Source organism: Cnephaeus nilssonii, assembly GCF_951640355.1.
Source record: "Cnephaeus nilssonii genome assembly, chromosome: 22".
NCBI lineage: Eukaryota > Metazoa > Chordata > Mammalia > Chiroptera > Vespertilionidae > Cnephaeus > Cnephaeus nilssonii.
The window spans coordinates 11293930-11316994 of record NC_137093.1 but is presented as its reverse complement, the minus strand read 5'-3'; the positions used below and the strand labels follow the sequence as shown (position 1 = coordinate 11316994).

General features: G+C 50.5%; 2 protein-coding genes across 3 annotated transcripts in view; one reads left to right on the top strand and one right to left on the bottom strand.

The window, feature by feature from the left end:
* The window catches only part of IFT81 (intraflagellar transport 81), a 204593-nt gene that overhangs the window by 39472 nt on the left and 142056 nt on the right, over positions 1-23065 (top strand). The window lies entirely within an intron of this gene.
* P2RX7 (purinergic receptor P2X 7) overlaps positions 1-23065 on the bottom strand; it is a gene marked incomplete at its 5' end in the record, with an annotated part of 115170 nt that overhangs the window by 26206 nt on the left and 65899 nt on the right. The window contains 3 exons of one of the 2 annotated variants that reach the window (XM_079762822.1): positions 2494-2562; positions 3665-3833; positions 16978-17105. The exons of the other annotated variant lie outside the window; for it this stretch is intronic. Coding sequence (XP_079618948.1) covers positions 2494-2562; positions 3665-3833; positions 16978-17105 — 366 coding nt within the window. Of the gene's footprint in view, positions 1-2493; positions 2563-3664; positions 3834-16977; positions 17106-23065 lie in introns of those variants that run through there. 2 annotated transcript variants of the gene reach the window in all.

Sequence of the window (23065 nt, the reverse complement as noted above, 5' to 3'; positions counted from 1 at the left end):
CGCGCCTCCAGAGCTCTGCCTTTCGCCGCTCCCCTGAGTTTCCGCCTTACAGCCCAGATTCCCCCAGTATGAGCCTGGGTCCCCAGGGTCTCGCCCGGAAATGGGGTTCAGTGCAGTAGGAACTGGGGTTCAGTGCAGTCCGGAGCTTTTATCTCCTTCCCGCTAGAGAACGCCAGCCAGGCACTCAGCTGCCCCGTCCTCTCCGGCTCCATCCTCTCTGCACGTGCACGCCCGTGTCTCCATACCTCAGGCTTTTACAGCTCCTCTGATTTTCCTTGTGGTTTTCTCTTTCCTTCTAGTTGTAGAATTTCCAGTCAGCCAGCTTTCCTGTGGTTCTGGATGATGTCCGTTTTGTCTTTTAGTTGTATTTTTGAAATAGTTGTGCGAGACTGCAGTTTAGGTGTTTAACTATGCCGCCATCTTGGTTTCTCAATAAAATATATTTTTTTTAAAAGAAAGAAAACGGTGTAGTAAGTGAAAGAAGTTAGACACAAAAGACCACAGATTGTAGGATTCATTTATGTAAAATATCCAGAATAGGCAAATCCATAGAGATCAGTGGTTGCCAGGGGCGGGGGAAGGGGGAATGGGGAGAGACTGCTAATGAGTATGAGGTTTCTTTTTATGGTGAGGAAAATGTTCTAAAATGGTGATAGTTGTACAATGTTTTGAATGTACTAAACCACTGAATTGTACACTTTATTTATTTATTTATTTTTAGCAGTGTTTTTAAAATATATATATATTTCTATATTGACTACAGAGAGGAAGGGAGAGGGAGAGAGAGAGATAAAAACATCAATGATAGGAGAGAATCATTGATTGGATGCCTCCTGCGCACCCCCTACTGGAGATCGAGCCCGCAACACGGGCATGTGCCCTTGGCAGGAATCGAACCTGGGACCCTTCAGTTTGCAGGCCGATGCTCTATCCACTGGGCCAAACCAGCTAGGGCTGTACACTTTAAAATGGCAGGTTTTTGCCTGGCCGGCATGGCTCAGTTGTGGAGCATCAATCTATGAACCTGGAGGTCATGGTTGGATTCCCAGTCAGGGCACATGCCTGGGTTATGGGCTCAATCCCCAGTGTGGGGCATGCAGGAAGCAGCTAATCAATTGATGGTCATTTCTCTCTCTCATTCCTGAACTCAATAAAAATATATTTAAAAATAAAATAAAGTGGTGGGTTTAGTGGTATATGAATTATATCTCAATAAAAACTAAAAATAAATAAAAATCAAAAACATGGAAGTCAGGGCATCCTGGGGTCACTGGCAGGGACAGCCCTCAGTGTGCAGAGCCAGAGGCCTGGTCCAAGCAGCTCTGTGGCTGCAGAACTGAATGAAGCAAATGGCATGAAGGCTCAGCAGCAAATGTGGAAATAAGGGGCGCCAGCCGGCCCTGTCTCCTGGCCTGAGAAAATGAGGTCTCAGGACTGATAGCGGAGGACAGAAGAAGGAAAAGAGAAATGTGATGACTGGGCTTCTGTATTCAACTTCTCATTTCCTCGGGAGCAGGTTCACTGGCCAGTCTTAGGGAGACCAGGAGGTGACACAGCCGCTAAGAAAATCGCCGCTGCTCATTATCTCCTGTGCAGTGCGTGGCTTTTATAGAGACTCAACAGGACCTCTGCGCCATTGTCTAGCTGCATGACACTGGTCCAGTCACTGCACCTCTCTCAGCCTCAGTTTCCTCCTCTGTAAAAGGGGGGTGAACAGGTCTGCCTGAAGTGGTTGCTGTGAAGATGAGATGAGCATTATTGATACAGATCCACGGGAATGTTAGCCTGGTTCCAGGTTTAGGTGGACACGACAGCGAAGACTGTCATAGGAGAGAGCACATCTACCCCGAGCTCTCAGACACTCAGACCTTGTCACCTGCGTGGGCTGATGAGCAAGATCCACAGGCAAGGCTGGTCCTCCCACAGGCAGGAGACCTGCTCGATAGCATCCCAGTGCTGTGCCCCTAGGTGCTGGGATGGTCCCTGGTAAAGCACAGACATTACCTGAGTGGGCAAAGGCAGGAGAACGCCTGAATTCTAAGCAGGACTCTGCCTCCAGGAAGCTGGGTGACCTAGAGGAGATCAACTAACCTCTCTGATTTGCGTCTGACCTGTAAAACGGGGCTGGGAATGCCATTACCCTCCTAAATTTGTGAGGCTCCACTGAAATGTGAAATGCCGCACAAATGCCAAAGATCAATGTTGTCAGGAGCCATGGGGGAGGGAGCGACAGAGGAAGCTGGCCTCTCGCCTGCACAGGCGCCTAGTACCTGAGCTGGAGACAGGGGACAGGCCAAGATGGGGCGGCTCCAGAGAGAGAACTGCAGTGTCTTCCGACACTGCCCAGACCCACACTCAACAGAGGAGGCTCAGGAATGTTTGCCAGCTGGAAGACACATCAGATCTCAATCCCACATTCTCCCGCCCTTTCTCTTCCTGTGTCTCCTCCAGAACTCTTATGGCCAGTCTAACTACTCTGGATCCCTTCCTTACCTCTGGACACAACCCCTGCACCTGGTCCTTCGTCTCGAGAAAGTTTGTCATCACAAAGAAGGAGTTATCCTGCGGAGAAGAGAAGAGAAGTTCAATGCAAAGCCTTTGAGAACAGAACTGTTTAATCTTAATTATCCAGCTTGCTAAGTGCCTGGGGGCGACGAACCCTTCCACTCTGCTAAACTTCAGTCTGGAAATCAGGGGCCAGGAGCAAACTTGGGACTACATGGAGGGCTTAATATAAAAGCTGGATGAGCCGCCCTGCTGAGCCGAGAGAGAGCAAAGGCACATGGAAACTGTTTGAGGATTCCTTTTCCATCCCAGCTTCCCAGGAAAAGCCCATTAAATTGAAACTCAGGAGGCCCAGGGAGGCAGAACTGGGGTGTTTGTTGGCTTCATCAGAGTGCTGTGCAGATTATCTAGGACTTTAATAAAAGGGCAATAGGGCACCCCACCACCTGGGAAATAGCAGGAGAATTTAATGACCCACGGTTACAACAAACAGATAGCAGCTTAGGTTTTATGGTTTTGCAAAGCTGTCCAGCTTCCAGAGGCCCTTTAGTCTCTCCAACCCCCCATCTGTTCGAGTCACCTTCGACTTCTCCATTTTGACAATTCTAATTTCATTTTCTTTTCTTGCAAATTTAGGCACCCAAATGCCCCTTCTGTATGGTCCACACCCTTTCTTTCTTTCTTTGTCCTTTGTATCCTTCCTTGAACACCCAAGAGTGTTTTCCTGGAGTCATTTTGTTGACAAAGTGCCACACAAACAATACAGAAGGGCTGGTCCTCTCCAGGCAGGGAGTTCTTTGTCCTTCTGAATGTAGGCAGACCTTGCTGACTCCATGGCCCTGCTCCTAAAGAGCGGTGTGCAACTCAAAGTGTGAGTGAATCCAGTGGTGTTTTAAATGCACCAGGACACACAGCTATTTTGAGAAGCCCTGGAGGACTTGATAAAGCTAAGAATCATCTCCTTTGAGCAGTTAGATCTGACCCAGTTTTGCAATTTTTAGGTTTTCTCCGTTAGTATTTTCACAGAGCTTTTTAAATAGGGCCAGTCTTTTTCTGGAGTAAGGCTCTAGGTCCCAGGGCTGGGGGCAGGGGGAAGGGCACAAGGCCCTGGTGACAGTGAGCAGGGATGCATCCTGGGAGGATGCTGACCAGTGCTCACCTGCAGGGGGAAGGTGTAATCTGCTGTGTCCAAGACTCTTTTCACCTCGTCCTCCTTTCCGTTCTTCAGAATCTTCTCTCTCACCTCCGCTATACCTTTCACATTGGTGTGCACAGAGCTGGTCAGAGGCTCTTTACTCTGGTACTTCTTGTAATACAGCAGAGTAAAGCTGAGTGGTGGACACAGAAAAGCATCAGTGGTTTTGTCAGGGAGGTCCAATGCCATGGTTTTGGATGGAGTCTGCCTCCATTCCAATCCTAGCTTTGCTACGAAACTTTGGGCCAACAACTTGCCTTGTCTGCGACTCATTTTCCTCATGTATAAGATGGGAAGAATGGTTATACCTACCTCATAGGTGTTAGGTCTGATCAAATAATTGAATGGATATTCCCTCCCCTGGGAAGCTGACCTTGAGATCATTTCACAATCACCATTCCTTTTTGCTTAGACCACATTCCATTTGCTGAAACCAGTAACTTTCCCCTCCGGACTTGTCCAGGATCCAGACCCACCCAAAGAATTCACTACTGAAAAGCCTATAGTCCTTTAAAATCTTTGACTTCCCACCCCTGGGTGCTGGCACCATTTTGGGCCTCAGCCATCTGGTTTCCAGGTGACCTAATAAATTCATAATTCTTTTTTTTTCTAATAAATCTTTATTGTTCAGATTATTACATTTGTTCCTCTTTTATCCCCTCCACCCAGTTCCCACCCCACCCTCTGCCCTTACCTCCCCCCCGCACTGATCTCATCTATATGTGTATGATTTTTTTTAAATTTCTTTATTGATTAAGGTGTCACATATTTGTCCTCATCCCCCCATTCCCATCCCACACCCCTCCCCATGGATGCCCCAACCCCCTGTTGAACTTAACCATTGGTTAGGCTTATATGCATGCACACAAGACCTTTGGTTGATCTCTCCCCCCTCCCCTCACCCTCCCCTATCCTCCCTCTGAGGCCCGATAGTCCGATCGATGCCTCCTTGTTTCTGGTTCTGTTCTTGTTCATCAGTCTATGTTGTTCATCATTTCCCCTAGATGAGCGAAATCATGTGTCACTAGAGATATACTTATAAGAATTGAATGTGCGACGAGCAATAATAGTTATGCTGACAGGCAAATGAATCAGTCTGTAGTGAGTTTCTTTCTGGACCAACAGTTCTTTTGAGACCCAATATCAATGTCCACCAGTTCCTTATGAGTACATGTCGGCACTGACCCCTCAGCTCTGGATGGTGGACAAATGGTGGTAATGCAGGTCCGACTACCTCTGGTTTGGTCTTGGCCAGACCCAGGGGCACGGCTACACCCGGATCCAGGTGCCCACGGCCTCACCCGGACCCGGGACCCAGCCTCACCCGGATCCAGGGGCACACGGCCTCGCCCAGACCCAGGATTCAGCTTCACCCGGACCCAGGGGCACATGGCCTCACCCGGACCCAGGGGCGCGTGGCCTCTCCCAGGCCCGGGATCCAGCCTCACCCGGATCCAGGGGCCCACGGCCTCACCCGGACCCGGGAGCCAGGCTCACCCGGATCCAGGGGCCCACGGCCTCACCCGGACCCGGGACCCAGGCTCACCCGGATCCAGGGGCCCACGGCCTCACCCGGACCCGGGACCAGGCTCACCCGGATCCAGGGGCCCACGGCCTCACCCGGACCCTGAACCCAGCCTCACCCGGATCCAGGGGCACACGGCCTCGCCTGAACCCGGGATCTAGCTTCCCCCGGACCCAGGGGCACGTGGCCTCACCTGGAACCAGGGGCGCGTGGCCTCTCCCAGACCCAGGGTCGCGTGGCCTCACCCGGATCCAGGGGCCCACGGCCTCACCCGGACCCAGGACCCAGGCTCACCCGGATCCAGGGGTCCACGGCCTCACCCGGACCCGGGGCCAGGCTCACCCGGATCCAGGGGCCCACGGCCTCACCCGGACCCGGGACCCAGGCTCACCCGGATCCAGGGGCCCACGGTCTCACCCGGAGCCGGGACCCAGCCTCACCCGGATCCAGGGGCACACGGCCTCGCCCAGACCCAGGATTCAGCTTCACCTGGACCCAGGGGCGCATGGCCTCACCCGGACCCAGGGGTGCGTGGCCTCTCCCGGGCCTGGGACCCAGCCTCACCCGGATCCAGGGGCACACAGCCTCGCCCGGACCCGGGATCTAGCTTCCCCCGGACCCAGGGGCACGTGGCCTCACCCGGACCCAGGGGTGCGTGGCCTCTCCCAGACCCAGGGTCGCGTGGCCTCACCCGGATCCAGGGGCCCACGGCCTCACCCGGACCCGGGGCCAGGCTCACCCGGATCCAGGGGCCCACGGCCTCACCCGGACCCGGGGCCAGGCTCACCCGGATCCAGGGGCCCACGGCCTCACCTGGACCCGGGACCCAGCCTCACCCAGATCCAGGGGCACACGGCCTCGCCCAGACCCAGGATTCAGCTTCACCTAGACCCAGGGGCGCATGGCCTCACCCGAACCCAGGGGCGCGTGGCCTCTCCCGGGCCTGGGACCCAGCCTCACCCGGATCCAGGGGCACACGGCTTCGCCCGGACCCGGGTTCTAGCTTCCCCCGGACCCAGGGGCACGTGGCCTCACCCGGACCCAGGGGCGCGTGGCCTCTCCCAGACCCAGGGTCGCGTGGCCTCACCCGGATCCAGGGGCCCACGGCCTCACCCGGACCCGGGACCCAGGCTCACCCCGATCCAGGGGCCCACGGCCTCACCCGGACCCGGGAGCCAGGCTCACCCGGATCCAGGGGCCCACGGCCTCACCTGGACCCGGGGCCAGGCTCACCCGGATCCAGGGGCCCACGGCCTCACCCAGACTCGGGACCCAGGCTCACCTGGATCCAGGGGCCCACGGCCTCACCCGGACCCGGGACCCAGCCTCACCCGGATCCAGGGGCACACGGCCTCGCCCAGACCCAGGATTCAGCTTCACCTGGACCCAGGGGCGCATGGCCTCACCCGGACCCAGGGGCGCGTGGCCTCTCCCAGGCCTGACCCAGCCTCACCCGGATCCAGGGGCACACGGCCTTGCCCGGACCCGGGATCTAGCTTCCCCCGGACCCAGGGGCACGTGGCCTCACCTGGACCCAGGGTCGCGTGGCCTCTCCCAGACCCAGGGTCGCGTGGCCTCACCCGGATCCAGGGGCCCACGGCCTCACCCAGACCCGGGACCCAGGCTCACCCGGATCCAGGGGCCCACGGCCTTACCCGGACCCGGGACCCAGGCTCACCCGGATCCAGGGGCCCACAGCCTCACCCGGACCCAGGACCTAGCCTCACCCGGATCCAGGGGCACACTGCCTCGCCCAGACCCAGGATTCAGCTTTACCTGGACCCAGGGGCGCATGGCCTCACCCGGACCCAGGGGCGCGTGGCCTCTCCCGGGCCTGGGACCCAGCCTCACCCGGATCCAGGGGCACATGGCCTCGCCCGGACCCGGGATCTAGCTTCCCCCGGACTCAGGGGCACGTGGCCTCTCCCAGACCCAGGGTCGCGTGGCCTCACCCGGATCCAGGGGCCCACGGCCTCACCCGGACCCGGGACCCAGCCTCACCCGGATCCAGGGGCACACGGCCTCGCCCAGACCCAGGATTCAGCTTCACCTGGACCCAGGGGCGCATGGCTTCGCCCGGACCCAGGGGCGCGTGGCCTCACCCGGACCCAGGACCCAGCCTCACCCTGACCCAGTTCCCAGCCTCACCCGGACCCAGGGGCGCGCGGCTTCACCTGGATCCGGGACCCAGCGGGGTTTCGTCTTCTTGATCCCAATTCCTGTTGGTCAATTCCCTCTCAGCAATTCCTTCGGCCATTTTCTCAGAGCTCCAGGGCAGCCACCGCAGAACTCGTTGGGCGGCGGGCTCAGCGAAGCTCCGGTGTGCCCGGTGCGTGGCGGCGGGCTGGTCTGGGGTGGCTGCGTCGGCCCTTGGGTCTGCAGCGGTGGCCGGTCGCCGAGCGTGCGCACCTGGCCGCTTCCGGGGCGTTGAGATTCTTGAAGGACTCGGAGGTCAGCAAGCACGTAGTCTCCCACCCCATGTCTCCCAGGGGCTTGTCTGTCCGTGCTCGGCAGTGAGTGGAGCCTTCCCCTCAGCCGGAGACCGCCAGGGGAACTGCGCTGAGCACGTTCCAGGCCGCCATTGTGTCGCCTGAGCCGTAGTTCTTAAAGTGTGGTCTTTGGGTCACCGGCATCAGCTTCATCCTGCGTACCCCTCTCTTTTATTCTAGTTGTAGAGCATCTGCTCAGTCAGCCCTCCGGTGGTTCTGGATGGTGTCTGCTCTGCTCTCCCGTCGTAGTCTCAAAATTGTTGTGGTAGGCAGCAATCAGGCTTCTGCCCTATGCCTCCATCTTGGTCCTTGTTTGTATAGTTAAGTCTTGATTGTTGTTGGTGTCACTGGGAGGAATTGTCCTCCAGGCCACTTGGCTGTGCGAACCCTCTGTGTCTATAAAGGAAGAGTTGCTGTGCGGGAGACACGTTTATGTGCCGGGTCTTGGTGCAGCAAGGCTTTGGCGCTCACTGTGTCTGCCTCTTGAATGTGTCCCTTATGCGAGTGGTTGAAATCTGGTGTCATCTCACACCGACCACTAAATGCCCTCGTTTCTGGGTCTCCAATGGAGTGTAGGTCAGCTACTGCCTGAGGCCCCTCAGCAGGAATTACAGCATCCCTTATATTCATGACCTGTTTCGGTGTCTTCCCCTTTTGGCTGCCTCCCTATCGCTCAGCTTCCCCAATCTCCCTAGGTGGTCGCTCTTGATATCCCCCTTTGTGGGCTGAATGCAAAGTCTTGGTGTTGTTAAGCCTTGATTGCTATTGGTACACTGGGAGGATGTGACCTCCAGTCCAATTGGCTGTGAGGATCAGCTGTGTCTATGCCGGGAGACAGCCCCATTCAACTAGACTTGCAAAATTGTAAAAGCCTCTGAGTTCAGCTTGGATGGGGCGGAGTTACAGGGCGGAGCCTACCGCCTTGGCTTCCCGTCAGCCCCGCCCTATGAGGTTCCTGTGTCTCAGTGTCCCTCCGTACTCCCAGCAAACACCTCTGAGAGAAAAGCGCCCTGGAGTTTCGCGCGCTGCCAAACAGTCTAGTCTCTCCCCCAATGAATCTGGATTCCCAGATTCTCGCCCGGAACTGGGTTTCTGTGTAGTCAGAACTGGGGCTCACCGCATTCTGGCGCTTTTGTCTCCTTCCTACCAGGGCGACTCAGCGGCACAGTCAACAGCCCATCCTCCGCGCACAATCCCGTGCGCGCCTCCGGTGCTCTGCTCTTCGCCGCCTCTCTGCACCTCTGCCCCACAGCCCAGCTTTCCCCAGCATGAGCCTGGCTTCCCCGGGTCTCTCCCAGAACTGGGGTTCAGTGCAGTTGGAACTGGGGTTCAGCATGGTCAGGAGCTTTTGTCTCCCTCCCGCTAGGGCAATCCAGCGGCACAGGCAACAGTCCCTCCTCTGCGCACATTCCCGTGCGTGGCTCTGGCGCAACTCCTCTGTGCTTCCGCCCCACAGCCCAGACTCCCCCAGCCTGAGCCCGGCTTCCCAGGGTTTCGCCCGGAACTGGGGTTCAGTGCAGTCAGAGCTGGGGTTCAGCACAATCTGGCGCTTTTATCTCCTTCCCGCCAGAGAACGCCCGCCAGGCCGTCAGCCGCCCCTTCCTCTCTGGCTCCGTCTTCCCCGCACGCGCGCGGGCTCCTGTCTCCGCCCGTGTCTCCATACCTCAAGCTTTTATGGCTTCTCTGATTTTCCTTGTGGATTTCTCTTTCCTTCTAGTTGTGGGCATTTCAGTCAGCCAGCTTTCCTGTGGTTCTGGATGATGTCCGTTTTGACTTTTAGTTGTGTTTTTGAAATTGTTGTGCCAGGCTGTAGGTTAGGTGTTTAACCTATGCCGCCATCTTGGTTTCTCTCAAGCTGATATCTTTTATGTAGGAGACATGGAGTGAGAAGATGGTCAGTTTCCTCATTTCTCAGAGGGACTGGCCCTCAGTCGGAGCTGGGGCAGCCTGCAGAGTTTGTTCTCCCTGAGCATCTCGAGTTGGTATTTCTCGCCATCGCTCTTCTTCCCTTTCCTGTCCTTGTTTTGACGGGGAAGAAATAAACGGAGTTGGTGATGAAGCGGAGAGTACTGATTGGCCTATATGTGTATGATTTTTGTCCACTTCCCCACACCCCTTTCCTCCGAGAATTGTCAGTCCACTCCCTTTCTATGCTCCAGATCCTGTTATAGTCACCAGTTTATTCTGTTCATTAGACATTTTATTCACTTGATTTTTAGATTCACTTATTGATAGATAAGTATTTGTTGTCACTTAGTTGTTCATAGTTTTTGTCTTTACCCTTTTCTTCTTCTTCCCCTTCAGCATCCTCTCTAATAAAATGGTAATATGCAAATTAACCATCACTCCGCTACATAAGCCACACCCACCAGCCAAGCCACGCCCACCAGCCAATCAGGGCGAGTATGCAAATTAACCCCAATCCAAGATGGCTACAGCCACACAGAGCAAGGTTTCCCAGGTAACAGAGTAAGCCAAGCTTTCCCATAGCCGTTGCCGGCCTAAGCCTCCACTCAAGCTACAAAGTTTCAATTATAGAAGGTAAACAAATTCAAACAAATGGCAGCAGAATGGAGCTTGAGAGAGCAGGCCAGGGTTGCTGGAGGCAACAGGGGAAGCAAAGCTTTCCGCACACCCTGGCCGGGCTCACCCGCTTAAGGCTACAAAGTTTCAATTGTAGACGGTGAATTAACTGCCACAGAAATGGCTGCCAGAGCCCCAGGCTTGGCTCCGCCCCAGGCTACAAAGTTTCCATTGTAGAAGGAAAATAAATTTCAGATACCAGGGCCTCCCCTTGGGTTGCCAGGGAGCATGGCCGGCCTGCAAACCATCACAGGCCCCTCGCTCAGGCCGCCCCACACCCCAAGGGAACCCCCACCCTTATCTGTGACACCCTTCAGGGCAAACCAGCTGGCCCCCACCCGTGCACCAGGCCTCTATGCTATCTAATAAAAGAGTAATATACAGATTGATCATCACTGCAACACACAATATAGCTGCCCCCATGTGGTCAAAGATCCTGCCCCCATGTGGACACAAGATGGCCACTACAAGATGGCCACTACAAGATGGCCAGCAGGAGAGGGCAGTTGGGAGGCACCCGGCCTGCAAGGGAGGGCAGTTGTGAGGGACCAGGCTTGCAAGGGAGGGCAGTTGGAGGTGATCAACCCTGCAGGAGAGGGCAGTTAGGGGTGACCAGGCTGGCAGAGGAGGGAAGTTGGGGGCAAACAGGCTGGCAGGGGAGCAGTTAAGCATCAACCAGGCTGGCAGCGGAGTGGTTAGGGGCAATCAGGAAGGCAGGCAGGCAAGCAGTTGGGAGCCAGCAGTCCTGGATTGTGAGAGGGATGTCCGACTGCCCGTTTAGGCCCGATCCCACCAGGATCGGGCCTAAACGGGCAGTCGGACGTCCCTCCAGGAGTCCCAGATTGGAGAGGGTACAGGCTGGGCTGAGGGACAACCCCCCACCGTGCACGAATTTCGTGCACCGGGCTTCTAGTTTCATATAATACTGGTTTGGCAGTGATGAATTCCTTTAGCTTTTTCTTATCTGTGAAGCTCTTTATCTGACCTTCAATTCTGAATGATAGCTTTGCTGGGTAGAGTAATCTTGGTTGTAGGTTCACTTTGAATATTTCTTGCCACGCCGCCCCCCCCCCCCCCCCCCGGTCTGGCCTGCATAATTTCTGTTGAGAAATCAGCTGACAATCGTTTGGGTGCTCCCTTGTAGGTAACTAACTGTTTTCCTCTTGCTGCTTTTAATATTCTTTGTCTTTTGCTCTTAGCATTTTAATTATGATGTGTCTTGGTGTAGTCCTCTTTGGATTCCTCTTGTTTGGGTTTCTCCATGCTTCTTGGACTTGTAAGTCTATTTCTTTTACCAGGTGGGGGAAGTTTTCTGTCATTATTTCTTCAAATAGGTTTTCAATATCTTGCTCTCTCTTCTTCTGGAACCCACATAATTCGGATGTTGGTACGCTTGAAGTTGTCCCAGAGGCTTCTTACACTATCTCCATATTTTTGGAATCTTTTTTCTTTTTGCTTTTCCAGTTGGGTGTTTTTTGCTTCTTTGTATTTCAAATCTTTGACTTGATTCTTGCGATCCTCTAGTCTGCTGTTGGATCTCTGTATATTACTTTTTATTTCAGTCAGTGTATGATTAATTTCTAGTTGGTTCTTTTTCATATCCTTGAGGGTCTCACTAAATTTATCGGCAGCTTCTAGAAGATTCTTGAGTAACCTTATAACTGTGATTTTGAACTCTATTTCCAGTAGTTTGCTTTCCTCCATTTCTGTCATTTGTGACCTGTTTCTTTGTCTTCGCATTTTCACTGCTTCCCTGTGTTAATAGTGTGGCCTTGTGTGCTAGGTGTCTAATATGGCCCAGTGGCTCAGCCTCCCAGTTACCTGAGGTGGACACTCTTGGTGCACCCCTTTGTGGGCTGTGTGCACAGTCTTGTTGTAGTTAAGTCTTTTTTTAAACATTTTTATTGATTTCAGAGAGGAAGGGAGAGGGAGAGAGAGGTAGAAACATCAATGATTAGACAGAATAACTGATCACATGCCTCCTGCCCACCCCCTACTGGGGATCGAGCCTGCAACCGGGGCATGTGCCTTTGACCAGAATCAAACCCGGGACCCTTCAGCCCTCAGGCCAATTCTCTATCCACTGAGCCAAACCAGCTAGGGCTATAGTTACATCTTGATTGTTATTAGTATCAGTGGGAAGAATTGACCTCCAGGCCAATTGGCTGTGAGGATCAGTTGTGTCTATGATGGGAGAACTTCTTTGCTGGAGACACCCTTATGGGGCAAGACTTGCTTCAGTGGGGCTTTGGTGCTCACTGAGTTTGCCCCCTGAGTGTGTCCCTTATGGATTTGAAGAGTTGTAGTCTGTATGGTCTCTCTCTGACCACTGGGTATATTGGCTCTTGGATATCCAAGGAGAGAGGCCACCTAGCAGGAGCTACAGGGAGATCTGCAGATTCCTTCTCTTTGTTTGGGATTTGGAGGTGACCAGATGAGCCCCAGCTGTGAAGCAATGCAAGCTGCTGTTGAGCCTTGTGTCTTCTTTTGGAGTCTCTGGGGCTCTTTGACCCAGCTGCAGAATGTTAGGTTTCAGATTGCAAAGAGCCAGGCCATTCATATGCAAAAGCCACTGTGCACAAATAGGGTGGGGCAGGGTCTCAGGGAATCACTAGGGTGGAGCAAACTGCAATGGCTGAAAAGGCCCCGCCTTGAAGAGGGCCCTTCCCCCCCCCCACCCCGCCCCGTGTCCCGAGGCACGGTGCAGGGGTGCAGGAACAATGATTGCTGCAAGCACCTCTGAGAGAAAGCCGCCCTTGAGTTTCGCCTGATGCCAGACAGTCCAGTTTCCCCCATATGAGTCTGGGTCCCCAGAGTCTTGCCCAGAACTGGAGTTCAGAGCAATCGGGAGCTTGTGTCTCCCTCCCGATAGAAAAAGACAACAGCATACTCAGTTGCCAGCCCTTTCTGAGCGTGCCTCCATACCTCTGCACTTCACTTCTGCACCTCCACACCTCCTCCGAGTCTCAGTGTGCTTTTCTCTTTCCTTCTAGTTGCAGAATTTCCACTCAGCCAGCCTTCCCATGGTTCTGGATGATACCTGTTTTGTCTTATAGTTGTAGTTTTGAAGTGGTTGTGGGAGGCAGCAAGTTCAGGTGTTTACCTATGCCGCTATCTTGGTTTCTCCTAAATACATAATTCTTTACTCATTTCGGCCTCATGTGTTCCTCCTTCAGCGACCCTAACAGCAGGGTTGTTGATGAATTATGTGTGCAAATTCCACACAGTGAGCGCAGACTACATGGAAACTATCGCCCCAGTACTAACCTCTAATATTGCCTAATATAGACCCTAATTTACAGGACAGATTCTCAGATACCAGAGTTCACCTGGCAATAATTCACCAGCTTTGTTCTGGAGCTCAGAAACCTATCGCTACCTATCTAAGGGTGTGTCCAGCAGGTCAGCCACCTGTTTTCTAGAAAGACACACCTGTTTTATAAATAATATTGATGATACGCGCTACCCTTTGTTGAGCACTTCAGACGTGCTTAGAGCTCTACACACATCATTTCTTTTCTTCCTCACACCAATAGGAGATAGTATTGTCATCATCGCCCTCTGTAGATGATAAAATGGGCTCAGAGAGGTGAAAGAACTTGCCCACAGATAGGCAGTGGCAGAACTGAGGTTCTTGACTGGTCTACCACGTAGCCCAGAGCCAGACCTTTTAACCACATGCTATTCTTGTTCATGCCTTATGGAGCTCTGCCTCCGGTTTCCTGCCTTTTGGGTCAGTTCATTAGCTGTTAATACCCTATTTAGAACATGAATGTAAATTACTATGGTGGGGAAACTAAAGAGGAGAAGTAGAATTGATTATTAAAAATGGTAGATTTCATCTCCACATGTTTTCCCTGCCTCCCATTGCCCAAAATAATTAAGAGTTTATCCTAAATGCTTTCTTTATTCATTCAGCATGTGTTTGTTTGATCTCTTCCTTCTGCCCAGCCCCTAATATCTGAAGGATATTGGGAAGTCTAAGCCAATGGCTGCCCACTGGGAGCTAACCTTGGAAGCCAAGACAGAAGGGGCCAAGACATGGTCCCAGTTGTTCTCAACCTGGGCTGTTCCCAGCTGTTCTCAATCAGGGAGCTTTCAAAATTGTATCTCCCAGGGCCAGCCCTGGAAACTATGGGTCTATAGGTCTGGAGAGTTATCCAGGTATCCATATACCTTTTAAAAGTTGCCCTGCTGATAATACACAGCCAGGTTTGAGAACCCCTGGGAATTGCCAATATGAAGTCCACCTAAAGACGTGCATTCCCTGTGACCCAGCAGTTCCATTCACAGGTGTATGCCCTGGAGACACCCTCATACATGTGCCTAAGGAGGAATGTACAAAATGTTTAAGGCAGCATCATTTGTACAAGGGAAAACCAGAGATAACCTACATGTCCTTAAACATTGAATGGGTAAATAAATTGTTGGATTTACACAATGGGATGCTCTACAGCAGGGGTGTGGAACATTGGCCAAGGGCTCTATAAGGCCCAATAAATCATTTGGTCTGGCCCTTACAGGGCACTAAAAGTGAGTTAATTAAATGTTTGACTAAATATAGCAGGCTAATTTTTAAGTTGATAATTTTGAATGGACTTGAATGATGTTATAAATAACTAAATGGTCTTGGGCAAAAAAAAAAAAAAAAAAGATTCCCCACCCCTGCTCTACAACAATGAGGATGATGGCGAGCTAATTGTAACAATATGAAAATAATATTGAGCAACCAAAGCATGCACATTATGATATAAGGTTTAAAGAAATGAGCAACCAAAGCATGCCACATTATGATATAAGGTTTAAAGAAATCCAAACCATCATTATATACTCAAATACCTGTCCACATGTATTCATAGCAGCACTATTCACAATAGCCAAAAGGAGACAACACCCCAAAGGTTCAACAGTAGATGGATGGAAAAACAAAATATGATCTACCCATATATTATTCAGCCATAAAAAGGAATAAAGTACTGAAACATGCTACCCTGTGGATGAACCTCGAAAACATTGTGCTAAGTGAAAGAAGACAGACACAAAAGATCATATATTATTGATCCTGTTGATATGAAAGATCCAGAGTAGGAAAATCCATAGAGACAGAGAGTAGTAGATTGATGGTTGCCAGGGGTTGGGAGCAGGGAGAAATGGGAATTAACAGCCGAATGGGCATCAGGCTTCTTTTAAGTGACGAAAATGTTCTGGAACTAGACAGAGATGGTGGTTGCACAACCTTGTGAATGTACCAAATGCCACTGACTTGCTCATGTTAAAATGATTGGTTTTGCCCTAGCTGGTTTGGCTCAGTGGATAGAGCGTCGGCCTGCAGACCAAAGGGTCCCAGGTTCGATTCTGGTTAAAGGCATGTACCTTGGTTGCAGGCTCCTCCCCGGCCCAGGCCCTGTTTGGGCTCGTGCAAGAGGCAACCAATCGATGCATTTCTCTCACATCGATGTTTCCCTCTGTCTTTCCCTCAATCTTCCAGTCTCCCTAAATATTAATGGAAAAATATCCTCAGGTGAGGATTAAAAAAAAAAAAAAGTTGATTTTATGGTATAGGAATTTCACCTCAAGGAAAACCTTTTTATAGTTATGAACATATGTTGAAGAAATATAAAAACAACAATTCTATGGTTGTTTTTATATTTCTACAATGTATATCCAAGTAGCAAATTCAGGATGGTGTTTACAAGAGGAGAGGAAAGAGAACAGATACAGGCTGGGTCTGCAGGAAGCTAAACCTGGACTAGTAATGTTCTGTTTCCTAAGTGGGATGGTGGTGTATTCGTGTATATATTTTACTATTTCTATGACATTCGTTAAAAAAGAAAGCTCATTAAGAAAGAGTGGTAGCAATAGATCCAGAATGGAGACCCAACCGGCGTCCACGAGGGAGCTAGTCAATGTAATTCCACGGACAAATAGATAACACTATAGATAACACTGTTCAACAGTACATTGCTGCCTCTTTTCACGACATGAACGTGGTCTGTGCTGTGTATTTCCCCATTGGCTATTGCACCATTTTCCCAGAATAACCCTGAGTCAGTCTGGCCCACCATTTGGGAAGCTCAGTTCTGGCCTCTCACGTCCATTCTAGAATGGACAGTGTGTTCTACAGCAGCCTCAGTGGAATCCAGGCCCCTGTACATCAGAAGACTTGTCTCTGTATAATAATGAACGTATCATTTTAAGAATTCAAATGCTTCAGAGCCACATCACAGGGGAAAAAAGAGTTTGCAGTGCCCTGCCCGATGGGAAGAACATACTAACGACTGTCCCAGCAGCTCTCTCCCAACTCACTTGGTGACTCAGACAAGCCATGCACCTCTCAGGGACCGTGGGTTTAGCCCCTGAATGAGATGCTAACTGCCTGGCTTCCTGCTTCCTGTAACCTTTAGGCTGTGGGCAGCGACAATTCTGATCCTCTGAAGCCTGCAAACCACATGTCCCTGAAGCAAAAGGGGCAGGAAGGGGCTGGGACTTAGCTAGGTCATGTCTGTTGGGTAGGTAGAGATAATGGGGGAGAAGAGAGCGGAGAGTCTGGAAGGTGGAGAGGGCTGACATGAGAGAAGCCTGGCTGAAAGGACAGGGGAAAAGGGGGTGAAAGTGACGGGGGGATCGAGAATGAGGTCAGCCCCAGAAGCCCTCAGGTTTGCACTCTGCACCTGACTCACCACATGTAGACAAGGATCCCCATTATAATGAGGTTCTTCAGAATCCTAATCCACATGCGCTGAATATGAATGACTTTGGCAACTTGCACAGACTGGCATATCTGGGGGAATTGGCACCGTGCGGGCATGGAGAGAGACCTCAGAACATGGTGGGGGAAGAAGTGCCTCTCAGCCAAGCCGGCTCTTGCTCACAGTGTCTGGGCTCACTGAGCAAAGGTTACTCTAAACTGACCTGAAAGTGAACCGTTTTCCAGCTGGTTAATCCCCGCCTACCCCGGAACCAGCTGTGTGCCTTCTGTGACTCATGGGGATGCTGGGCCTGCAGCCTCTGCTTCTTGTGCATAAAATCCCCAGAGAAGAATCTGACTGTGTTCATTCCTGGTCCACTCGCCTTGGCAAACAGCCAAGGGCAGCAAGAGACGCACTGAGAAGATAGTGGCGGAGAGCTTGACCCCCCAAAGCCAGTTAAATACTGATTGTATTGATTACTCTTTGCTGCTGTAGCAAATTACCACGAACCTAGTGGGTTAAAACAACACATATTTATTCCCCTACAGTTCTAGGGGTCCTGTTGCTCACATCAAGGTGACAGCAGGGCTGATTCCTTCTGGAGGCTCCATGAGAGAATCTGTTCCTCACCTTTTCCAGCTTCAAGAGGCTGTAGGCACTCCGTGGCTCCCAGCCTGCCAGACCAGCCCCTACTCCCATTGTCACCTCTCCTTTCTCTAAATCTGACCCTCCTGCCTCTCTCTTTTAAGAACTCCTGTGATTTCACTGGGGCCACTCAGATAACCAAGGATACCCTCCCCATCTCAAGACCTTGAACTTCATCACATCTGCAAAGTCCCTTTTACCGTATAAAGGACCACATCCTGGGGAAGCATTAGTCTCACCACCGAGGCTGTTTATTCTCATGAGCTCTGTGCTTCTTTGCCCCTCCACCCTCCTTCCTCATATTGCTAGGCACATACTTGCACAAGAGTCTTTTCTCACCTAAGCCACATTTCACACACGTTAAGATAAATTTGCAGATGTTATCATTTTATATCTCAAACCACAACAGGCTGGGTCACTGCATGCTTCCGTTAGCAAAGCAAAAGTGCCTGCACCACCTTTGAAGAAGGCTTGACAAACAAGAGTGTAGGTGTGGGGGCTTGGCTGAGACAGTAGGGGTCTGGGGTCCGTGTTGGGGGACACAGGGCTGGAGGGGTCCGTCTGCTATTTTGAAGAAGAGGAGAAATATGATAGCAGGGTGCACCCATTGGTAGAGTGTCGAGTAGAAGGGACACAGGGCATAACTCTAACCAAAGCAGAGAAATGACAGGGAGATGGATTTGGGCTCGAAGTGAAGAAGAAATGTCTAACAATTAGAACAGCCCCAGAACACAGCAAGCTTTCCTTAGGGTCGCTAGTTGGTGTCTCTGATGACCATGACAATTTTCACTTATCATCTCCCTCTCTCCCATCTCCTCTCCATCTACATTTCAACATCATCTCCCGAGGGAGAATCCAATATGGCAGCATAGTTAAACATCTAAACTGAAGCCTCGCACAACAATTTCAAAAATACAACTAATGCCCTAACCGGTTTGGCTCAGTGGATAGAGCTTCGGCCTGCGGACTGAGGGGTCCCAGGTTCGATTCCGGTCAGGGGCATGTACCTTGGTTGTGGGCACATCCCCAGTGGGAGGTGTGCAGGAGGCAGCTGATCGATGTTTCTCTCTCATCGATGTTTCTAGCTCTTTATTCCTCTCCCTTCCTCTCTGTAAAAAATCAATAAAATATATTTAAAAAAAATACAACTAAAAGACAAAACGGACATCATCCAGAACCACGGGAAAGCTGGCTGACTGGAAATTCTACAACTAGAAGGAAAGAGAAAACCACAAGGAAAATCAGAGGAGCTGTAAAAGCCTGAGGTATGGAGACTCGGGCGTGCACGTGAGGAGAGGATGGAGCCGGAGAGGACAGGGTGGCTGAGTGCCTGGCTGGCGTTCTCTAGCAGGAAGGAGATAAAAGCTCCGGACTGTGCTGAACCCCAGTTCCTACTGCACTGAACCCCAGTTCTGGGCGAGACCCTGGGGACCCAGGCTCATACTGTGGGAATCTGGGCTGTAAGGCGGACACTCAGGGGAGCGGTGAAAGGCAGAGCTCTGGAGGCGTGCATGTGAATGCGCGCAGAGGAGGGACTGTTGACTGTGCCACTGAATTGCCCTAGCGGGAAGGAGACAAAAGCTCCGGACTGCACTGAACCCCAGTTCCAGGCGAGAATCTGGGAATCCAGATTCATTGGGGGAGAGACTGGACTGTTTGGCAGCGGGCGAAACTTGAGGGTGCCTTTCTCTCAGAGGTGCTTGCAGTGAGTACCCAGGGACACTGAGACCCAGGAACCTCATAGGGCGGGGCTGACAGGAAGCCAAGGCTGTAGGTTCCACCCTGAAACTCTGCCCCCTCCAGCTGAACACAGAGGCTTTTCCAATTTTGCAAGTCTAGACAAATAAGGCTGTCTCCCTGAGTAGACACAGCTGATCCTCACAGCCAATTGGCCTGGAGGTCAACTCCTCCCACTGATACCAACAACAATCAAGACTTAACTACAACAAGGCTGTACACACAGTCCACAAAGGGGTGCACCAAGAGTGTCCACCTCAGGTAACTGGGGAGGCTGAGCCACTGGCCCATATAGGACTCCTAGCACACAAAGCTACCCTACCAACTTGGGAAGCGGCAAAAATGTTGAGACAAAGAAACAGATCACAAACCAAAGCAATGGAGAAAAACAAATGACTGGAGATAGAGTTCAAAACCACAGTTATAAGGTTTTTCAAGAATTTCCTAGAAAAGGCCGATAAATTTATCGAGATCCTCAAGGATATGAGAGAGACCCTCGAGGATATGGAAAAGGACCAACTAGAAATTAAACATACACTGACTGAAATAAAAAAATATTATACAGACACCCAAAAGCAAACTAGAGGAACGCAAGAATCAAGTCAAAGATTTGAAATACAAAGAAGCAAAAATCACTCAACTGGAAAAGCTAAAGGAAAAAAGAATCCAAAAATTTGAAGATAGTGTAAGAAGCCTCTGGGACAACTTCAAGCGTACCAACATCAGAATTATGGGGGTGCCAGAAGAAGAGAGAGAGCAAGATACTGAAAGCCTATTTGAAGAAATAATGACAGAAAACTTCCCCCATCTGGTGAAAGAAATAGACTTACAAGTCCTGGAAGCGCACAGAACCCCAAACAAAAGGTATCCAAAGAGGACCACAGCAAGACACATCATAATTAAAATGCCAAAGGCAAAAGACAAAGAGAGAATATTAAAAGCAGCAAGAGAAAAACAGTTAATTACCTACAAGGGAGCACCCATACGATTGTCAGCTGATTTCTGAACAGAAACTATGCAGGCCAGATGGAGTGGCAAGAAATAGTCAAAGTGATGAATAGCAAGAACCTACAACCAAGGGTACTCTACCCAGCCAAGCTGACATTCAGAATTGAAGGTCAGCTAAAGAGCTTCACAGATAAGAAAAAGCTAAAGGAGGTCATCAACACCAAACCAGTATTATATGAAATGCTGAAAGGTATTCTCTAAGAAGAGGAAGAAGAAAAAAAAGGTAAAGATAACAATTATGAACAACAAATACATATCTATCAACAAGTGAATCTAAAAATCAAGTGAATAAAAAGTCTGATGAACAGAATAATCTGGTGAATATTAGAATCTGGGGCATAGAAAGGGAGTGAACTGACAATCTCAGGGGAAAAGGGTGTGGGGGATGCGGGAAGAGACTGGACAAAAATCATACACCTATGGATGAGGACAGTAGGGGGGCAGTAAGAGCAGAGGATGGGGTGGCAACCGGGTGGAGGGGAGATATGGGGGGAAAAAGAGGAACAACTGTAATAATCTGAACAATAGAGATATAAAAAAAACAACCCTTGTAAGAAAATGAGGTGTATTCACGAAAGCAGAGCTGAGAGAGAGAAAAAGAGAGGAGGAGAGATTGAAAGAGATTAAGAGAGAGTGAGACAGATTTGAAGATGCTGTTGACCTTGAAGGTGGAGGAAAGGGCCACAAGCCCAGAAATGTGTCCGGCCTCTAGAAGCTTGAAAAGGCGAAGGAATAGATCCTCCTCCAGAGCCTCCAAAAGAATCAGCCTTGCCAGCACCTCGATTTTAGGACCTCCAACCCCCCAAACTACTGCATCATCTGCCATCAAACCAGATGGTCACTTCCAAACCAGACCGAGATGTTCTCATGCAAGACTTCTACATGGTGGAAAGTGTGTTCCTGCCCAGGTGGCCTGCATTTTCTCTATGGAGATGGGAAACAGGTTTCCTTCTGTGGACCTGTTGTTATTAGCTGTGATATTGCCTGAAGGACCTTATGGAGAAAGACTGAGATTCAGTGGGAAAGAATGCAGTCATTACAGATTAATGTCCATATAGGTTTAGAACAGCAGTTCTCAACCTGTGGGTCACGACCCCTTTGGGGGTCGAACGACCCTTTCACAGGGGTCGCCTAAGACCATTGGAAAACACAGATATTTACATTACGATTCATAACAGTAGCAAAATTACAGTTATGAAGTAGCAACGAAAATAATTGTATGGTTGGGGGTCACCACAACATGAGGAACTGTATTAAAGGGTTGCGGTGCCAAAACCGGTTTGGCTCAGTGGATAGAGCGTCGGCCTGCGGACTCAAGGGTCATATACCTTGGTTGCGGGCACATCCCCAGTAGGGGGTGTGCAAGAGGCAGCTGATCGATGTTTCTCTCTCATCGATGTTTCTAGCTCTCTATCCCTCTTTCTTCCTTTCTGTAAAAAATCAATAAAATATATTTTAAAAAAAGGGTTGTGACATTAGGAAGGTTGAGAACCACTGGTTTAGAATAAGAGGACGTACAAGAAGCAGCAGCTGGCACAAGGTTCTTGCTAATTTAAAAGGGGGCTGGGAGGACCCACAATTAGGCATGCATCTGAGTTCACTCATTTAGCTCCTTTTTTAACTTAACTCGTTTCACTTAATTTTCCTCAAGAAAACTTATGAGAATCCCAATATTTTGATACCATATTTGCAAAAACACTCATGTTACCCCTAATTTTATTTTAATTGGTAGAGGGGATAATCAATTCAGCAAATAAATCTGAGTTTGGATAATGGGGATGGCTATACAACTATGTTAATATACTGAATGCCACAATACTGTGCATATGAAAATAGTTACAATAGCAAGCTTTATATTGTGTCTGCTCTACCAAAATAAAGTAAATAAACCAAAAATTTAAGTCCTAGCTTAGTCCAGGAAGATAAGTAATCATTATTAAATTGGTAATATCATCATTACTGACAGGGTTTTTTATATAAATACTAGAGGCCCAGTGCACGAACGCGTGCTCCAATGGGGTCCTTTGGCCTGGCCAGCGATTGGGGCTGATAGGGGCCAATCGGGGCCAGCCAGCTGCAGGGAGGGACCACTGGAGGTTGGCTGGCTGCAGGAGGTTGGCTGTGGGAGCGCACTGACCACCAGGGGGCAGCTTCAATATTGAGCTTCTGTCCCCTGGTGGTAACAGTCGCTTAGGCTTTTATATATATATAGATTTGATTCTAGCATATTTTCCTATTATAATGTTTCTGCTTTTACCTAAATAAGTCTTACTCATGGTCTAGCAGATAAATTTGTTTTGGGGAAAAAAAAAAAGAAATCCTTGGTGGTTCCTCTCGTTGCTGTAACGGGGGATGTGAGGTGTGCCACCTTCCTAGATAGATAGCCTAATCAAGAAGAAAATGAAATACCTAGTAGATCCAAGATGTGGAGAGAGAACCAACCCTGATAACACAGTTTGAACTTTTATGACCATCCATGTCAGAGGACAGTTCCATCTCTTCTGCTGCACAGTTATATGACAATAAATCCCCCTGTGTGACTTGCTGGCTAACTTGAAGTAGGGTTCTTTACACATTCAAACAATATGACTAGCACAATCCGGGTGAGGCTGGGACCCAGGCCCGGGAGAGGCCACGCGCCCCTGGGTCCGGGTGAGGCCATGCGCCCCTGGGTCCAGGTGAAGCTGAA